The sequence below is a fragment of the Kogia breviceps genome, chromosome 20 (genome assembly GCF_026419965.1).
Source record: "Kogia breviceps isolate mKogBre1 chromosome 20, mKogBre1 haplotype 1, whole genome shotgun sequence".
Taxonomy (NCBI): domain Eukaryota; kingdom Metazoa; phylum Chordata; class Mammalia; order Artiodactyla; family Physeteridae; genus Kogia; species Kogia breviceps.
The window spans coordinates 27,310,539-27,329,633 of NC_081329.1; the positions used below are offsets into that span (position 1 = coordinate 27,310,539).

The following is a 19,095-nucleotide window of genomic DNA, read 5'->3' on the forward strand; positions in this document are numbered from 1 at the left end:
TAGAAAAAATAACTTATTATTACTATCAATAAAGCTCTCTGGCCCCTAAACCATTCTTTCCTATTAAAATAATTGCTTGGGCTTCCCTGGTGGCGCAGTGGTTGAGAATCCGCCTGCCGATGCAGGAGACACGGGTTCGTGCCCCGGTCCGGGAAGATCCCACATGCCGCGGAGCAACTAAGCCCGTGAGCCATGGCCGCTAGGCCTGCGCGTCCGGAGCCTGTGCTCCGCAACGGGAGAGGCCACAACAGTGAGAGGCCCGCATACCACAAAAAATAAATAAATAAATAAATAAAATAAAATAAAATAAAATAATTGCTTTTATAATTTCATTTTAAAAATACAATTTGATTTTGATAACTAAAGGTTTCTTAGGAACAAAGCTGCCATGTGACAGTCAAGCAGAACCAAGAACTCAAACAGGAATGTACTCTACATTCATACCCACCTGCAGGACCAGATGTTGTTTCAGGAGATGACATATTCTGAGTTGCCTTTTCATTCCTCTGGTTTGGTGTAGAAATTATAAGTCTGTCTTGTCCCCTGACACTTATTTCTGTTTTGTTACCAATTCCCTTCAAAATAAGGCAAATTAAAAAATAGGTGATTACCAGGCAAATGGCACCATTGGCTTATAAAGATGCCTTAAGACCATCATAATGTGCTTGGATTTTACATGGTCTTTGCAGTTAATTTATTATCTTAGCCATTATCAGAGCAATTTTATTAAGTCATCAGGATGTATTCTACAATGTACAATGAGACTATGTGGGGGGAAAAAACCTGTTTTCTAAGTCCAGATGATGAATATCACTAAAAAATAAACCTGTTATCATCTAATTTTCTGTCAAAACCAAAATATTTTCTGGTCTGAATAGTCTCTCCCTTTACCCGTATCACAGTAAGAGAACTATAGTCATTTTCATGTGGTAAAGTACTCTACTACAGATAAAAATATCAACACATCTTTGAAAGACAAGGATATCCTTAGATTACACAAGTATGACGAAAGTGTGCACCCCATAGGCAATTTGGAACAGAGAGAAGGCAGAGACAATTACAGTTCTGTCTCATTTTTTCATGCTGTGAAATAATGGAGTGATTTATAAATATAGTATATGTATTTTTAAAGCTTTCATTTTTAAAAGGTCAATTTTATCTCAAATTTGATTTAAATAGAACTCTTTGGTGAGGGGGTGACAAAGTTTGATTTGTGTATCCAAAAGCAGATAAAAATCAGCTCCAAGAATGAAGCCAATTCGCATTCGAAAAAGATGCAAAGTATTTACTTGCTAGTCAAAGCTGTCAACAGAACCAAGTGGGGACCGTAACTTAAGTTTTTCCAAGGAACTTCGCCTTACTGAAATCAGCTGAACCTATAGGCAGAAACAGGTTAACAGAGGACCCTTATGCTTTCCTTCAGGAAAGTGTATCACTGATGAGGCATACCTATATTTATTTTAATGTGCGTATTGCAACGTGAGGAAATAAGCACAGAATTCTTTAAAAATAGCACACATCCATGAGGTGCCATGAAATTTGGATTCACAAGCCCACAGTTGTGGTGTCGGCTGGGAAGGTAGTGAAGAGGTACATGGAATAGAAATTACAAATGTTGTAAAGGAGTTTTAAAGTCTTCAAGCTAAAGTATAAGTGCCCTAAATGGAGGCCCAGGGCTGTCTGAGGGAGGCATTCCGTTTGAAGAGGCTACTTTCACCCCATTACACAAGCTGTCACCACAGTTCATTGTGACAGAACAAACACAGTTCTGGTATTTCCCTAAAATGTATTAGCTATCCCAGGTCAACATGGGCCAAACGAAATTGCTGGTGCAACCCAACAGAGCAACAGGTATAATGATTACAATGGTTAATTCAGATAACTGACAGAAATGATTTAATAAGAAGCATACTTTGCAACTAAGAAAAACTAACCACACAAACCAGAAACAGGCAAAGTGCCCAGTTTTTTTCCATGATTTTAGGGAGCACAGCTCAATTTTGGCTGCACAGCTCAAGATTAATCTAGTACAGATGGGGATATTACAAAAGAGAGGAAAAAAAAGAAGAAAAACAAAGCTTTTTTGCCTATGTCTTTTTTGCCCCCATCTTAAACAGAGTAAACTGACCGTACATTTCAAGTGCAGTGAATACAAAGGGTATTCAAATTATGACCTTGTGTTGTCTGGGGTTTTTTTTTAAATGCCAAGGTTGACTACTTACTAGATACCTAGGTTCCCCTAAAAAACCCATGAAAAAAGGAGGTACCTTCGTTGAATAAACAAACTGATCGATAAATTTCCCATCTCCTGTAGCATTCTGAAGAGCAAACACTTGTTCAATTTTCACAACTGGAGACATGTTACACTTCTGCAAATCCAGGCTCCCCTTGTGCATTGTGATGGAAGCTGGTAAGGATTTCCTCGCAGCTGCCGTTTTCCAGGCTACTTTAACGGGAGGTGGTTCGTCCTCTTCCACGCTCGTGTGCCGCCTCTGGCTGTGTCTCCGAATTTCAGTACCTGATAGTGAGGAGGCCGTCTCGCCTGCACTGGTCTGTTCTGGCTGAGTATTCAGCACTGATCTTGGCCTTCGGGTTTTTTTAACTTCGGCTTTGGAGGCAACATTCTTTTTTGCTTGGGATAAAGCCTCCTCAGGCTGTTTATCAACGTAGATAAAAGTATACTGTTCGATTCTTTCCTCCCGGCTCATTTTCAATGCTTTCTCTGCGTGGGCAATGCCGATGTCCCACTGAGCACGTTCTCTCTGAGGCCGGGGTTTCCGAATCTGTAAAGAAAGATACAGGCATTATGGAACATGCTTTAATCTAACAGGGACAGTTAAACCAACACGTGTTTCCCATGTGGTCTTATCATCTTTCCAGGTATGCATAAACATCTTCAGGGTCTTCAGTCAAACAAGGGAAACGTTCTAACTCCATGACTTTGATGAATCAGCGCTGCTATCGAGGACATGCAGGTCCACTCTTACAGTAAACCCTTCTTTGTCGCCCACTCTGCTGGACAAGTCCCTCCAAGAGGGAGTCGTCCTCCTCATGTAACATTCCTAAAAAGCTGGCAGTGATGATGGCAGAGAGAAGAAAGATTACAGAAAGGATTACTTTCAGGGGCCAATAAAACACTAACATTAAAGACGACACCCTAAAGCTCAGGGGTGCCACACAGACCACAGGAAAGCTAAGTAAGTGGCACAGAGCCAGCATTTGGAGCTGAGCGGCCAGCCTGTGCCAGAATGCAAACAGGGGCAGAATGCAGAGAAAGGACAGCCCCGAGGAACACGTGGAAATTGATACGACACAAGAAAACAGGATCGTACGAGAGGAAAAATAAACCTGCATCACAGTTTCCATAGTCCTGATCAGAAGACATTGGATTGGCAAAACAGGTAAGAAAATTTTGAATAAAGGTGTGTGAGATGAGCAAAGCAATCAGGAATTATCCAGGGGGTTAGACTGAGGTAGCCAGGAATTAGCTAACGAAACAAGGAGTCGGTACAGTATATGTCAAACACTGTTATTTAAATCTGTGAAGACGGGCTTCCCTGGTGGCGCAGTGGTTGAGAGTCCGCCTGCCGATGCAGGGGACGCGGGTTCGTGTCCCGGTCCGGGAAGATCCCACGTGCCGCGGAGCGGCTGGGCCCGTGAGCCATGGCCGCTGAGCCTGCGCGTCCGGAGCCTGTGCTCCGCAATGGGAGAGGCCACAACAGTGAGAGGCCCGCGTACCACACACACAAAAAAAATAATAATAATAATAAAAATAAATCTGTGAAGTGTTAAGTTTGATAAAAGTAATCAAAATCCTCTGTGAAAATATTTAGCTTAGAGTGAAAATAGGACAAATTTCTGAATCACCATAGGCCCACACTAAATTAGTTGAGTTTAAAAATCTCGACCAGACAGATTATCAAGAGTTCATGTCAAAATTCTAGTATGTCCACCACAACAAACATCTTTGGTTCCATCACTAGTGTGACCTTGGTTGAAACTGCTACTTAAGCTTTCTGTGCCTCAATTTCTTCATCTGCAGAAATAGGAATAATAGTATCTACCTCACCAAAGTTGTAATGAAGATTAAATGGATTAATACATATATAAAATGCTTAAAACAGTGCCTGTCTCAGAGTAAGTACTAAATATTTTTAAAGCCTTACTTTCATAAAACAATTTTGCTAAGTAAGAATAAAGGGGAATTAGGGGAAAATGTTGAAATAGGAAAAAACATAAAAATCTGATAAAATCCACATTTCACTAGCATCTACTAGACTACGTACATTTGAATTCAATTCCAAATAGAATCCAAAATTGTATTAAGCAGATAAAGTTTTCAGTAGGACTATAATGTTATTTATATGACATATAAAATGTATTGACACACAATGAATTATTAAAATTGAACTTAGAGGACTAAAATAAGTCATTCTAATTGCTTGAATTCAAGTATGAAAAGCTCTACTAAATTATTAAGTCCTTTAAAGTCCACATGCAATTGACCATGTTCCTATGTCATCAGTCACCTTCTGTTTCTCAGAGTGATTGCTGGCTTGTCTGGTCGCCTCGGCCAGTAGTTCCTCATACTGTTTGTGACCTTTGTACTCTCGGACCCGCTTTTCGTGAACCCACGCCCTCTCTGGCTGGTTGCTAAAAAACTGGACATGATATTCCCGGGCACCTGTAAGTAAAAATTCCTATTAGCCATTTCAGAGCATAAGCAGCCACATATACTTTGCCAAAAATGTGGACCTAAGCCAGGTTCCCTAGTTTACTCCTATTAAAACACGTAATTTTTGGATTGTCCAAAGATGTAATCCAACATCTACCAATAACACAACTAATTGTTACTGTAAAAATCACCCCGAACAATTAAACTTAGTACAGCAAGTTTTAAGAGGAAAAAAAAAAATCAGAAATTCTGCTAATTGTCAGATTTGTTACCTTGGTTACACAATTTATTTTTACTGGCCTCAAACCTTTTTACAAACAAATCTAGGTATAAATAATTTTTCCTTCAAAAAAATGCATAACATATTTTCTTGGACTTTCAAAAGCCAAGTGCTGGTCAAACTGCTTTTCTAATGACATAAAAGTGTGGCGCACAGACCTGGGGGTGGTAAGGGGAGGACAGGCTACTGAGACTCGCCCAGGGATCCTGCAAGGTCAAAACCATCTTCACAATAATACCAAGATGTTGTCTTTTTCATGATGTTGACACTTGCACTTAATACGGCAAAAGCAATGGTGGGTCAGACTGCTGGCATCTCAGCACAAATAAAGGCAGTGATGACACCACATTATACTAGTGCCGTATCTTTCACAGCCATACGCTGGCAGTTAACAAACAAACAAAAAAGCCAGTTTTACTTAATGTCCTTGATGAAGCAGTAAAAATTACTTTTACTAAATCTCAACCCTTGAACACGTCTTTCTAGTATTCCTTCGGACAAAATGGGAAGGGTGCATAAAGCACTTCTGCGTGCTGCAGGTATGCAGATTGCCTTGAGGGAAACTACTTCTGTGATTGAACTGCAAGGTGAACTGGCCACTTCTTCGTGGAACATGACTAAGAGAAAAACTATGGTTATTTGAACTTGAGAATTTGGCAGGCATTTTCTCAAAAATGAACAAGCAAGTTTGTCACTTCAAGGAAAACAGCTGATAGTATTTGTTGCCAATAATAAAATTTGATGTTCCAAGAAAAATCAAAATAAACTAGTATCTGCCCCTATGAGTCTTCCAATTTCCAAATAATCTAAGAATTTCCTGATGAAGTAAGTGGTGACAACGAATATGATTTTAAAAATATCTATAAAGGAATGTGTCAACATTTGGAAGATATGCATGCAATATTTTTTAAATGGCCAATGTATGATGTTACGAAGTCACGCAAGGCAAACGATCCATTCAAAGTGCAAGACAGAAACCAAGTACAAAAAGTTTATTGATAGGATTTCAGATTCCATATTGCAACTACCCCACCACTTGCTGAGTTTTGGGGCAATATCAAAGAAATATACCCACAATTATCTGAAAAGGCTATTATTAAAATACTCTTCCCTCTTCCAAAGACACATCTGTGTGAGGCCAGATTACCTTCATTTTCTTCAACCAAAACAACAAACCATAACAGACTGAATGTAGAAGCAGATATAAGAATCTAGTGTCTTTGGTTAAGCAAGTCATTAAAGAGATTTGCAAAAATGTAAAAACACCATTCTTCTCAATTTTTTTGCTTGGGAAAATATTTATCATAAAAACAGAATTAATAATATAACATACAGTAGCTTTTTTAAAATGAATTGGTAAATATTTTAAAATTTTCTCAGCTTTCATTTCTAAATTAACATAAACAGTAATAGATATAACCTATGTAAACAAAAGCATTTAGAGTCCTCAAATTTTAAGGGTAAAAGGGGTTCTGGGACCAAAACACCTGAGAACCACTGCTCTCTGGTGTGCTACTCTGAGTGTGGTCCCCAGGGCAAGCCAGCCTGCCACAAAACAAGCAGAGAAGGTAAGAGTGAGCATTTAGAAACTATGATAATTTGACACTGCGTGACATCTAGGCCCATGATCAGGGATCCTGTACCGTGTATTTTTTTTGGAAGGGGAGGCCTTTCATTTCCCTAATAGTTAATTTTATTGTATTTTACAGAAGTATTGGTCCATGGCGGACTGGAAAATTTTTTTTTAAAGCGCAGAAAACTAGTCCTTTACCAACAACATTTTGAAAAACACCACTGTAAAGAAAATGTCTCAGGTCAATAGAGAAATGTGAAAACTGGTCCTCTTGGGGAATCCAAGATAAGGCAGGTACGGAGAGAAGGACAAGAAGCAGATCCTGACAGAAAGTATGGGTCTCAGGGTCGACTCAACTGACTGAGTTACAGGAAAAGGATTGTATCTTGGATTTGAAATTTTTAAATTTTATTAGACATTAATGGGAGATTACTTAAGGAATTATTTTTAAACCAAATTAAAATTTCATACGTAAAATAGCCTGTGAGAAAAGAGAAACATACACAACTTGGTTTTCCATATCACCTAATCTGAGAAGAGCCAAGCATAAATTTGATTGTAATCAATCAAAGAAGGTTTATTAAAAGTCCAAGGGTTTTGGAGGACAAGAACAAAAATATAGCCTCAACTAATAGGTAGGCTTGGAGGACAGGGTGGTGGGTACAAGCAGTAGGGTTACAAGAACACAGGACAGGTGAAAGCGTCGCTTCTCGTTTTGTCCCGAGGCTGCAGGGCTCGTTTCTGGCACCATGGCGCAAAGGGCCTCCCGGAATCCTTATGCCGATTATAACAAATCCCTGGCTGAAGGCTACTCTGATTCTGCTGGGATGACTACTGAGTTCTCACAACGCCTGAACAATAAGATTCGAGAGCTTCTTCAGCGAATGGAGAGAAGCCTAGAGTCAGCAGACACTCGGGATAGCACTGTTTACACTGGCTGGGCAGGTACTGCTGTGCTTTACTTACACCTCTAGGATGTGTTTGGGGACCCTACCTACCTACCGATGCACATGGCTATGTAAAGCAAAGTCTGAACTATCTGACCAAGCATTCCATCACCTTCCTTTGCGGGGACAGGGGCCCCCTGGCAGTGGTCGCTGTGGTGCATCACAAGGTGAACAATGAAAGGCGGGCAGAAGACTGCATCACCCGGCAAATTCACCTAAAAAAGACTGATCCCCATATGCTCCAAATGAAATGCTCTATGGTCGAATGGGCTACATCTATGCTCTCCTCTTTGTGAAGAAGAACTCTGGAGTGGAAAAGATTCCTCAAAGCCATATTCAGCAGATTTGTGAAACAGTCTTAACCTCTGGAGAAGACCTAGCTAGAAAGACTCCGCTGGTGTATGAATGGTACCAAGAATACCATGTCGGGGCTGCTCATGGCCTGGCAGGAGTTTATTACCACCTGAGGCAGCCCAGCCTTCAAGTGAGCCATGGGGAGTTACACAGTGTGGTCAAGCCCAGTGGAGACTACGTCTGCCAGGTGAAATTCCCTTCCGGCAATTACCCTCCTCGTGTGGACAATACTCGGGACCTGCTAGTCCACTGGTGCCACGGTTCTCCTGGGGTAATCTACATGCTCATTCAGGCCTATAAGGTGTTCAAAGAGGAACAGTCTCTCAATGCTGCCTATCGGTGTGCTGATGTGATCTGGCAGTGTGGCTCGCTGAAGAAGGGGTACGGGCTGTGCCACGGCGCTGCAGGGAATGCCTACGGCCTTCCTGTCGCTGCACGACCTCACGCAGGACGCGAAGCACCTGTACAGGGCCTGTAAGTTCGCTGAATGGTGCTTAGATTATGGAGAACACAGATGCAGAACACCAGACACCCCCTTCTCCCTCTTTGAAGGAATGGCTGGAACAATTCATTTCTTGGCTGACCTCCTAGCGCCCACAAAAGTCAGGTTCCCTGCATTTGAACTGTTAAAGGAAAGTCCCCTCACTGCATGAGCCTCTCTACACATCAAACCCGGGCTAAAGCAACAATAGAGTCAAACTGTGTACTTGATTTAGTTGATTTTTTTTCAGAATATGTCTTTAGTTCAGTTCCTTTTTATTATTTACTTTTATTTTAAAATATCCAGGGAGATCTTAATTAACTTCAGTTTCTCCTAAAGGGAGGGTAGGTGATGTATACCGTATTTTGAGGGCATATATGCATTTATTTCAGAACTTGGAGGCAGTCGTATTCTTACTCAAGCTTATGAATATAACCATCTGTTACAGTTCTAAAAATGTTTAAAAGAAACTAAATGTAGATAAATACATGCTTATCGCTGGATATTGACATCCACCTCTTCCCTTTAGTATTTTTTTTATGACACTTTTATGACTCTGCTTTTCTCTAAGTGGTTGATTATGAAACGGGACAAAAATATAACTATATGCTTCCAGGACAAAAATTGAAAGAGTTGCCAACTGGGCTAGGGACCTAAACACCATTTTTCAGATTCACAATGCTTAAACTAGAGATAAACATACTTTCAAATTTACCTCTTTTTGTTAGTAGAGCATCCAGGCTCAATCCAACATCTTTACCAAAAACTTCTGAAATGTGATGGTTGTTATATGAAAATTCTGATTTGATGGTTATTTCTAGATAAGCTAACAAAAAAGTCTGTTTTCTCCAAATAAGCTAGTATGTTTTGGAACTACTTATGTAAACTTGTTTCTTCTTCGGAATAAGTGTAAGATCAGGAAATGAGACCTCTGTGTGTAAATATATTATGATTGAGTCCACCCTTTCTGACTGACCTTCTAAACTTTGATTTGTGTTTTACTTACTTTGCACTGACAATGCTTTATAAAGTGTTGGTTGCTGGGAAGAAGCCGTAAGATATTTTCCTTCCTATCTGTCTAGATGTTGATCTTTTCACTAAATAGGAGAGCATTCTACTTGTTTAAAAAGGGGGAGGGGTGCTATACTGCAAAATTGCTAAGCTTTTGACAGGAATGCTGGTTCCTGAGAAGGTATTATCCAGTGATTATTCTTAGAACAAATGGCTTTTGTCTCTTTGCATACCCTAGGCTTTAACACTCATCCATTTCTGAGCCCTCAGGATCCAGTATTGATATGGTAGGTGAAGAATCCCTGGTGCTTCAACTTCTGTACAAATGTTTTGACTCATCAGCTCCCATTCCTCCTCCTTCCATTGCTGACTTCCCCAGGCTTGTTTGTCTTTTCTATGTATTTTGACTGATTTTGAAACATTTTGCAGCTTTTAAGAAAACAGGCTCTAAAAATTTTAAATGTGCCTATTTCACGGCTCTCTCGGTCACAAAAACATGCTATTTTTATTGGAACTGTGAACCAAATCCCCACTGAGTACATGTTGGGTCCCGTGGATAGCAATCCCGATTATTTTCCGTTTAGCACCAAAATAGCTAATATTATTGGCAACTGCCTGACCCTTTAAAGGCTACTGACAGTAGGATCTAAAACACAGCCCAGTGCTCAGTTCCCAGGAGTAGCTTATTGCTCTGTGACCCAGGCTGGCTGGGGACAACCTGGTGCCTCTCAGATGGGAAGTGCTGCTGGCGAGCTCTGTGCAAGCCGTGCCCTTCTCACGAACGTGCCACATGAGCAGGTGTCAGCATCCACAGGAAAGCCAATCTGCCTTTGGATGGGTGTCCAGCTTGAAAGAACAGACCCCATTTGGTTTTGTTAAACGTCTTACTATACTGTTCCTGCATTTCTAGCTCCGGTAGTTACTAACCAAGGGAAAGATAACAAAACACTTTCTCTTAACTGGAGGAGGCTGATCACAGTGCTTCACCAAACACCTTATTTGATTTAACCCCAGGAAGACATCAAGGCAGGGAGAAGAACACTTTGAATAAGACTCTTATTCCTATTTAGATTGCTGTTTAGCTACTGCCATCCATTAACAAATTTATCAGTACAAACACTATCCAGTTTTCATTTTTTTCCTTAGCTTTTAAAGTTATTAAACTGGCAAGATTTTATACTTGTGCCATTGTTTGTTTTATTTATGTTTAAGAGCTCAGAAAGTTTGATAGGATTTTAAACTCAGGCAAAGGCTATAAAACTCAGACTAATACCCTAACACCATGGTAGACACTGAAACTTTTACATGAAGTTTCTTAGTTTTGAAAGGAAGAGGCATCATTTCAGTTCTAGTTCTGTTACATCATTTTTCCCTCAGATATTTTTTTTTGTTAGAAAATAAAACAAAATGAAAAAATGCACAAAATTGCTTCCCAGAAAAAATGAGTAGTATCTTTTTATCTCCATGTAAAGACTAGGTAGTGAAACCTTAAAACCTTGTCAAGCAGTATTCACTTATCCTGCCGTGTGCTTCTACGAACGTCACGATCAGTTACTGACATCAACGCTATTGGTCCCATCAAGAAGTCAGTCTTCAATCCTTAGAGTCATTTGACCCTCTTTCATCTTTGATGTCACTTCCAATTATTTGGCATCAAAAGCCTTCACGGTAGGTAGGGTTTTAGGTAAAAGTGGCCATTTTCTCTCTTATTACAACTTCCCGGCATAACTTAATTGAGAGGTGTACTTTGCTCATAAGTCCTCAGGTTAATTTGTGTCTGATCTTATAATGCCCTGCCTTCTCTTGACTGAGTTTGAAATACAAAACGTGAAGAGTAAACACTTATTCATCTACTCCTTTGGCTACCTGAACTCATCCATAATCCTTTGTTATTCATACTCAATTCTGACTTCACTGCTGCTGCCCCTAAATAGGTCAGAGCACCCCACTTCTGTATTGTTAAGCTGTAGAAGAACTGTTTCTCTCCTACAGGTACAAATCAAAGTGGGATATTCAGGGATCCTATGCCAATGTTATTATAGCCATTTATTGGAAAGGGCTGGAATTGTATGTGTTTCTATGTTCCATAAAGGATTTGACTTAACTGGTTCTCAATGAAATTTTATTAGGACTGTAAAAAAAAGAACATAGGACATAATCTGTTTCCAAAAGTCAGTTACTTATTTAGAACCAAACAGATAATCCCAAAAGACTTTGAATTATAGTTAAAAACATGAAAACAATAACTCATGGATAACATAATCTCATTTTAAGCTTTATTTTCAACTTCTTCCTCCATTAAATCACTTACTACAGATGAAACAAATCAAACAATTTGTCTCTTTGTTGGCACTTTGTTTCCTGCTGGCTGGAAAACTATAAAAAAGAGTGAAATAAAAACCCAAAGACCTGACAGATGGAGGAACAAGCACATCTGTCTCTGAATAATGAGCTAAATTTCCAATAGAAAAATGTGGAGGAAACATTTTTATATAACAAATATAATATAGGTAAAACTGTCCGGTTTTAAATTTTAAAAAATATATTGGGATTAAAAGTTACCATAGGTATCATGTGATAACATTTAAAACTCTCAGTTAAAAATCTTTATTTTCATTATCTATTAATTACAATATGCAAAGAGAAAAAGAATTACTCCCAAACTCCTTTTCTCTTCTCTCTCTCCCTTTTTTTTTTTTTTGGCTGCACCTCGAGGCTTGTGGGATCTTAGTTCCCCCACCAGGGATTGAACCTTGGTCCCCTGGCAGTGATAGCACAGACTCCTAACCACTGGACTGTCAGGGGATTCCCCGAATTACTCCCAAACTCTTAATAGTTGTTACTTATCTGTAGGATGAGACTATGGGCAACTTTGCCTTCTGAACATATATATTGTATTGTCATAAGCAGAAAGAGCATTTCATTTTTAACTTTTACACTTAAAATGAGATCTAAATAATGAAATACAACAAAATAGACATGTGATCCAAACATCTTTCAATGTGCTCTTCAAATAATTATATCTGTAAGTGTGAAAACCGTTAAATACGTTTTCCAATGCTGAGAATCTGACTAATAACAATACTGACTAATAACAGTATGGAAACCATTGATTACTATACAAAATTCAAGACAAATTTTACCAAGTAGTTTAGATAAAAAGCAGCACAAAATGTTTCACAGGTATCTCGTGTGGAACATAATCAACAAAATCAAGTTTTATACTGTGTTTCTGGCTTTTAGAAAAACTGTCAAAAAACTACTTCATTTAAAACTGTACTGCACAGCCACGCAATGAAATCTTATTTGGCAATAAAAAGAGACAAAGTACTGATACATGCCACTACACGGATGAACTTCTGAACATGATGCTAAGTGAAAGAAACCAGACATAAAAGGCCACATATTATATGATTAGATTTATATGAAATGTCCAGGAAATGCAAACCTATAGACACAAAAAGTAAATTCTCAGATTTCGGTTTCCTCAACAATACAAACAAAATCAGTTTTTCCAGCACTAAAGTAGGGAAGACCAGACCAGATTAATTCATAAAATAAATTTAAATACTTCCTTTGGAATACAAGATGAAGCATAGATAATGCTTTCATTTGTATCCCAGAAAAAAGCTGAAATTAGTAAGTTTTCATAGAGTAATTAAATGTGAAATTCTTTATATAATCTCAAAAGGATGCTTTCCTAAGGGGACAGAACTGAAGAGCCACAACTCTCATGTGATGTAATATCTTAGAGTGCTCTGGAGGCCCAGACACGGACTTGTGTATTGTTTTATCTAAGAAGGCTGTCCCTTTCTTCTCCCATTCAATAATCATAGATTATTAAATGTGCAAGGTACTCAAGAGATGAACAGTCCAACAGCCCTACTATATAAATGAAGGGGCTAGGACTGCCTCCCCCAGTCTCTGTAAATTATGAGTAGGGGAATTCAACTACTTTCCTTTTATTATACAGTAGTAGTTAAGAGTGGAGGTTAGGGACTAAGATTTCTCTGAGACCCTATTTACAGATCCAAATCGTAAGGATAGTAGTACCTACTTCATAGTGTTGCTGCTATGAGGACTGCTTAAGAAAATATACAAGAGAATTGTTTGTTTTTTAATTTATTTTTTGGCCATGCCATGCAGCACGTGGGGTCTTAGCTGCCCAACCAGGGATCCAACCCATGCCCCCCACGTTGGAAGCGTGGAGTTTTAACCATTGGACCTCCAGGGAAGTCCTACAAGAGAATTGTTTAACACTGTGCCTTGCACAGGAGTGGACATTCAACAGTGTTGGGGTTTTTTTTAAACTTCTGCCCCATTGATAATTCTAGTCACCCCAACCTTTAATCAGCAGATTATAGTGACAAGATGATTGCCTTCTGTATCTGACAAATATGGCGGATGCTGTCACAAATCTGACTTGCCAGACACTTTTTCTCCTCATAACAGTGAACAGGGACCAAGATAGAAAGTTTAAAATGAGAGAAAAAGGAATAGGTGCAAAGTTGTCACAGACAATAAGGGACTCGACAAGTGAGTTCGCAAAGCAAATATCCAGAAATAAATTCCAAACTCCAACCTTCCTCTGGCTACTAAGCAAGTCCATTCCAAATGCTAAAATCTCAGGAATCTATTCTACAGGTTTTGGTCAAACTCTGGAAAAGGAGTAAAGTTAGAATACATGTTTTCTTAACATTTATTAACATTCCTAAGGTAGGATTCTATGCCATGTAGCTGGCTTCAAACCATACTTCTATTTCATATTGAATTTATAAGGATGTCCCAGTAAATTTACAGATTCAAAAATGGAGTAAAAAAAATTTTTTTTAATTAAAAGCAAACCAACCAACCCCACCAAAAAAAAAAATACCCCCCAAAAAAAATAAATGGAAAGAAGGAGGAAAAAGGCACCTTGCAAAATTTATCAGGATGAAAAGCACTTGTCTGAGTAAAAAATTACTACCCACAGGAGTCAAAGATGAAATAAAAATGTTCAAAGAAAGTTTGGCCCAAATGTCTATTACACTCATAGTCAACATCTCATTACCTATAGGTCTGCTTGCTTTTGGAGGTCAGATTAAGGTTTTTTAAAAAAAGAAGTGTGAAAGAAATTATAAAACAAACATAGGATGTTCTAAGGGAAAACAAGGACCATGTCAGCTGTAGAGGCTCTCTGCCAGTTAAGATGACCGTAATTATTTCACTGTTCATTAAAAACTGATACTGATATGTGTTTGGGTGTCAGATTATATTATCATGTATGTATTATATTCATAAACAACATTTTAGATTCACTTTTTTGCCACAACTTTTTACTGATGTCCATTTATGCCTTCTCTTACCTCTTGTGTTAATTTTGGTGTGAACCTCAAGCTGGGGATCACTTGAAACCATACAAGGCCACCAAGGGTAGGTTCCCACCTTAGACCAAACAAGATCGCCAACCTGGAACTTAACACCAGTGGACACTTCTGTCGTTGGAACAGAAGGTAACATCGGCTGAACCTGTAGGAGAAGGTCATAAAAAACTTCACTCATACTTTTCTCTGATGCCTGCTATCCGTATCTAGCAAAAGGGAAGAAGAGAGGAGGAAGATAAGCCCCAGCCCAAATATTGAAAAGAGGACTGATGGTTTCTGTTGCCAAATTATTGATAAGGCATCTCAAAAATTCACACCTAATAAAAAGTGGTCATAGTTTTGAAAAGGAAAATAATTCGCTAAAAAATATCTACCTTTTAAACCAGCTCCAAGATTTATTTCAGTATAACTTCTGAAGTAAGAATACATGCTATGTGTGTTCTAATTTAATCACTCTGCTTCCACCTTCTCACACCATGTTTGTTTGGTTAGACAGTATTCACTAAAGCCACTCACCGGGAGCTCCTCTTTCAGTACTGGATCTTCTCTTGGTTTTTCTGATACAGTGTCAACCCTCTCATTTGGTCTCTAGGTGAAAAGAATAAAATGGCAGCAAACCAAAGAACAGTGACACACACAAAGAGTCAAAGAAAACTAAACAGCAAAGAGAATAAAGGACATTTATTAGCTGAATAACGTAAGGAGGAAAAATACAACTTACATAGTACATGATGCTGTGTCTTAACATCCATTGTCCATTTTACACCATAGCTATAGCTCCCATTTCTTACTTTATCACTTTTAAAACTTAATTTCTTAATTTGTTGATTTTTTTTTTTTTAACCTATCAGAGTGCAGAAAAATGGGCACTCTGAGATTGCTAGTAAGATGTGACTTGGAATTCTCCTAGAGAGCAATTTGACAATATGTATGAAAAGCCTTAAATTTCAGACTCTGACCCTGCAAATCCACTTATAAAAGTGTATACTGAAAAAGCACTGATATATACATATACTGATAGATACACACAAAGATATGCACACCAGTGCTATTTTTAAGAGCGAGTATTAGAATTAGACATTAGTCTAGATGTCCAAAAGTAGAGAATTCGTTAAATAAATTGTAGTACAAATAGATAATGGAATAATATAAATTTTTAAATGACAGAAAAATAACAATATAATGTTATTTGAAAACAGCAAATTGAAAAGCAGTTTGTATAGTGTGATTCCAATCTTGGAAAAATAATTTGTATGTGTACAGAAAAAAAAGACTAGAAGGATACCATTAGGTGATGGAATAAGTGATTTTCTTGGATGTGCTTTTCTATATTTGTCAAATTGCTTATAATAAAAATCGCATTACTTTTCTAATCATAAAACCCACAAATACGTTATTTAAAAATTGATTTCTACAATCCTTTGAGGAGGCAATTTGGAAGTATCTATCGAAATTCAAAATATGTACACTCTTCAATTTAACAATTACATTTTAGAAACCTATCCTACAGAAATACAACAAGTGAGAAAATCTAAGCAGAAGGATGGTAACTACAACATTATTTCATGTCAGTGATCCACAGCTATCAAAATCTTCCTACTTTTTATTTTAAAATAGCCTGTATTCGCCTTGAAAAATATGTGATACACTGTACAATAAATTGATAAGAGTAGTTATCTTTGAGGAACGAGATTAGGGAAGCGGTGAGGGAAGATCTATACTTGTATATTATTTGTGTTTTCTGTAAAAAGCAAATTACTTTTGTAATTTAAAAGGTTTAAAAACTTTTCTTGTCCAAGAACAGAATTTAGTTTAGATGGCTTAAAAACAGAGAAATATATCCATTAACTTAGCTCTAATTCCACTTAAAAAGTATGGTTAATTCTAGAAGTTACTTAAAATTCTCAATTAATTCAAGCAGTTTAAGACGCTGCTATAAAAACAAAGTTTTATTAAATAAAAGAAACTGTAAAAATGGTGAGGAAATGATAAGCCAGACTCATATGCCAAACCCCAAGCATCATTCATTCATTCAGCAGTGCCTACGACTTTCCAGGCACTGTTCTAGAAGTTGGGTATACAATGTTGTAACAGATAGATAGGATCCCTGACCTCAAAGAGCTCACAGTTGGGTAGAAGAGACAGACATTAAACAAACACAAACATACACTCATACAATGTAAATGTAAAAAGAGAAATAATGGTGTGTCTGTATGTAACTATGATATGAAGGTCAGGAAAGGCCTCTCTGAGAAAGTATAATCTGAATCAAAAGAGTAGTCTAGTAAAAAGTGGGGGAAAGACCATGCCGGAGAGGAGTGGCATGTGTGAAGCCCCCGAGGTTAAACAAAGGTAGAAACTTCAAAAAAGCCATTACAATGGACTTAACTGTCCCAAGGAAGAGAGAGGTTACAAGATAAGTGGAGAGGAGGCTACATCACCAGGGCCTTGTAAGCCACATTTAAGTGTTTTATCCTAAGTGCACCAAAAGCCTCTGAAGAGGATTAGGTAGAGAAGTAACACGTGGCCAACTTCTGTGTTAAAAGGATCACGTTAGCGGTTACACGGAGCATATTTTGGAAGGGAGCAAGGGGGGAAGCAGAATGTCTAATTAGGAGGCTACTGAAAATACTGGAAATAGCCCAAGTGAAAGAAGTAGTGGCAGCTGTTGCTGGGCACTAAATCAGCTCTGTCAGATGCGTCTGTGGTGGCACCGTGACTAGCTAATCCAACGGGACACGCTCACTGAGCGAGGAAAGAAAAAATCTATGTTCAAATGGGAATTTTGGTCCTGATCTCTCGTGTAATGAGGCAGTTTAAAAATACAGCCCACATTTGCGTAGGCTCATCAGGCAGCTTCATTTCAGTCCACAAATGTAGCTTAAACCTTCACCTCAGCTTCTCATTCTCAAGCTAGAGCAGGAGGACAGGACCACCTGGGGAAGCACATACGGAGCCAAGAAGGCAAGTCCTCCTCCTCAGCACATTCAGTCTTCTGATGCCGGGGCGTTAGGGATCTCTGGAACTCTGAGGGCAGATGCATATGGAGTGACTCATCTTTGCCAAACGACAGATCCCTACTGTTGTTAAGAACTCATCTGAAGCTCAGTAACATTTTTCCCTTTCTGGATTAAAGACAGGATTTCCTCCAAAACCTTTTTATTATTCAAATGTCTTACCTCTTTTTGATTTTTTTTTGTTTGTTCCATATTGTTCACATTTCCTCCAGGCTGGCTTGAAACACTGTTAAAATCACTTTCAAAGAACTGAGATTTTTTTTACACAGTCATTTTAAAAGGCAAGAAATGGCAAGGGAGAAAAAGAGGCCCAAGAAGATTTATTCTAAGCTTTCAAGACTATAAAAATAAAAGAGAAAAAAAAAGTCAAATAAGGATGCTGCAGTGACAGAAAGGGAATATACATGGTAAAATGTGCTAATGCGTGAACAAAACAGTAATACTTATTAGGCATTTAGAGACCTATGACTTGAGCTCAAAAGAAAGGTAAAGAGAAAGAACATAGTATCACAAATACCAATTAAGAAGGGGAGTTTTTAAGATGAAATGGTCAAGGGAAGCCAGATGCTTAGGAGTCAAAAAAAATAAGGAGTCAGAAATTGCCAACAGATAAAATACTGCTGGGTATAAAATCTATTTTCCTTCAGTTGTTCAAAGGATAAGCTTAAAAGAGATTAAAATCAAACAGGGACTGAAGATACATTTTTTGGTACTAGTAGTGCTGCTTCAGAAAGAGAAAGCATCAGAGAAAAGGTGACAGTGAGTGGGCTCCCTCGAGTCATCTTAATTTTTTAAAATAAATTTATTTATTTTATTTATTTTTGGCTGCATTGGGTCTTCATTGCTGCACTCGGGCTTTCTCTAGGTGTGGTGAGCGGGGGCTAGTCTTCGTTGCGGTGTGTGGGCTTCTCATTGTGGTGGCTTCTCTTGTTGCCGAGCATGGGCTCTAGGCGTGCGGGATTCAGTAGTTGTGGCATGCGGGCTCTAGAGCACAGGCTCAGTAGTTGTGGCACACAGGCTTAGTTGCTCCGCGGCATGTGGGATCTTCCCGGACCAGGGCTCGAACCCGTGCCCCTTGCATTGGCAGGTGGATTCTCAACCACTGCGCCACCAGGGAAGCCCAAGTCATCTTAATTTTAAATGAGGGCTTCCCTGGTGGCGCAGTGGTTGAGAATCCACCTGCCAATGCAAGGGGCACGGGTTCGAGCCCTGGTCCGGGAAGATCCCACATGCCGCGGAGCAACTAAGCCTGTGCGCCACAACTACTGAGCCAGTGCTCAAGAGCCCAGAAGCCACAATTACTGAGCCTGCATACTACAACTACTGAAGCCCACGCACCACAACAAGAGAAGCCACTGCAATGAGAAGCCCGTGCACCTGAACAAACAGTAGCC

General features: G+C 38.9%; 1 protein-coding gene and 1 pseudogene across 9 annotated transcripts in view; one reads left to right on the top strand and one right to left on the bottom strand.

Moving 5' to 3' along the window:
* Positions 1 to 19,095, bottom strand: part of NSD3 (nuclear receptor binding SET domain protein 3) — a 104,769-nt gene that overhangs the window by 45,988 nt on the left and 39,686 nt on the right. For all 9 annotated transcript variants that reach the window (XM_059049208.2, XM_059049207.2, XM_059049205.2 and 6 more), the window contains exons 3-7: positions 15,201 to 15,272; positions 14,667 to 14,829; positions 4,530 to 4,684; positions 2,268 to 2,783; positions 449 to 575 (exon numbers count right to left, since the gene is read on the bottom strand). In XM_059049208.2, coding sequence (XP_058905191.1) covers positions 449 to 575; positions 2,268 to 2,783; positions 4,530 to 4,684; positions 14,667 to 14,829; positions 15,201 to 15,272 — 1,033 coding nt within the window. The remainder of the gene's footprint in view (positions 1 to 448; positions 576 to 2,267; positions 2,784 to 4,529; positions 4,685 to 14,666; positions 14,830 to 15,200; positions 15,273 to 19,095) is intronic.
* On the top strand, positions 7,277 to 8,482 carry LOC131747406 (glutathione S-transferase LANCL1-like; annotated as a pseudogene).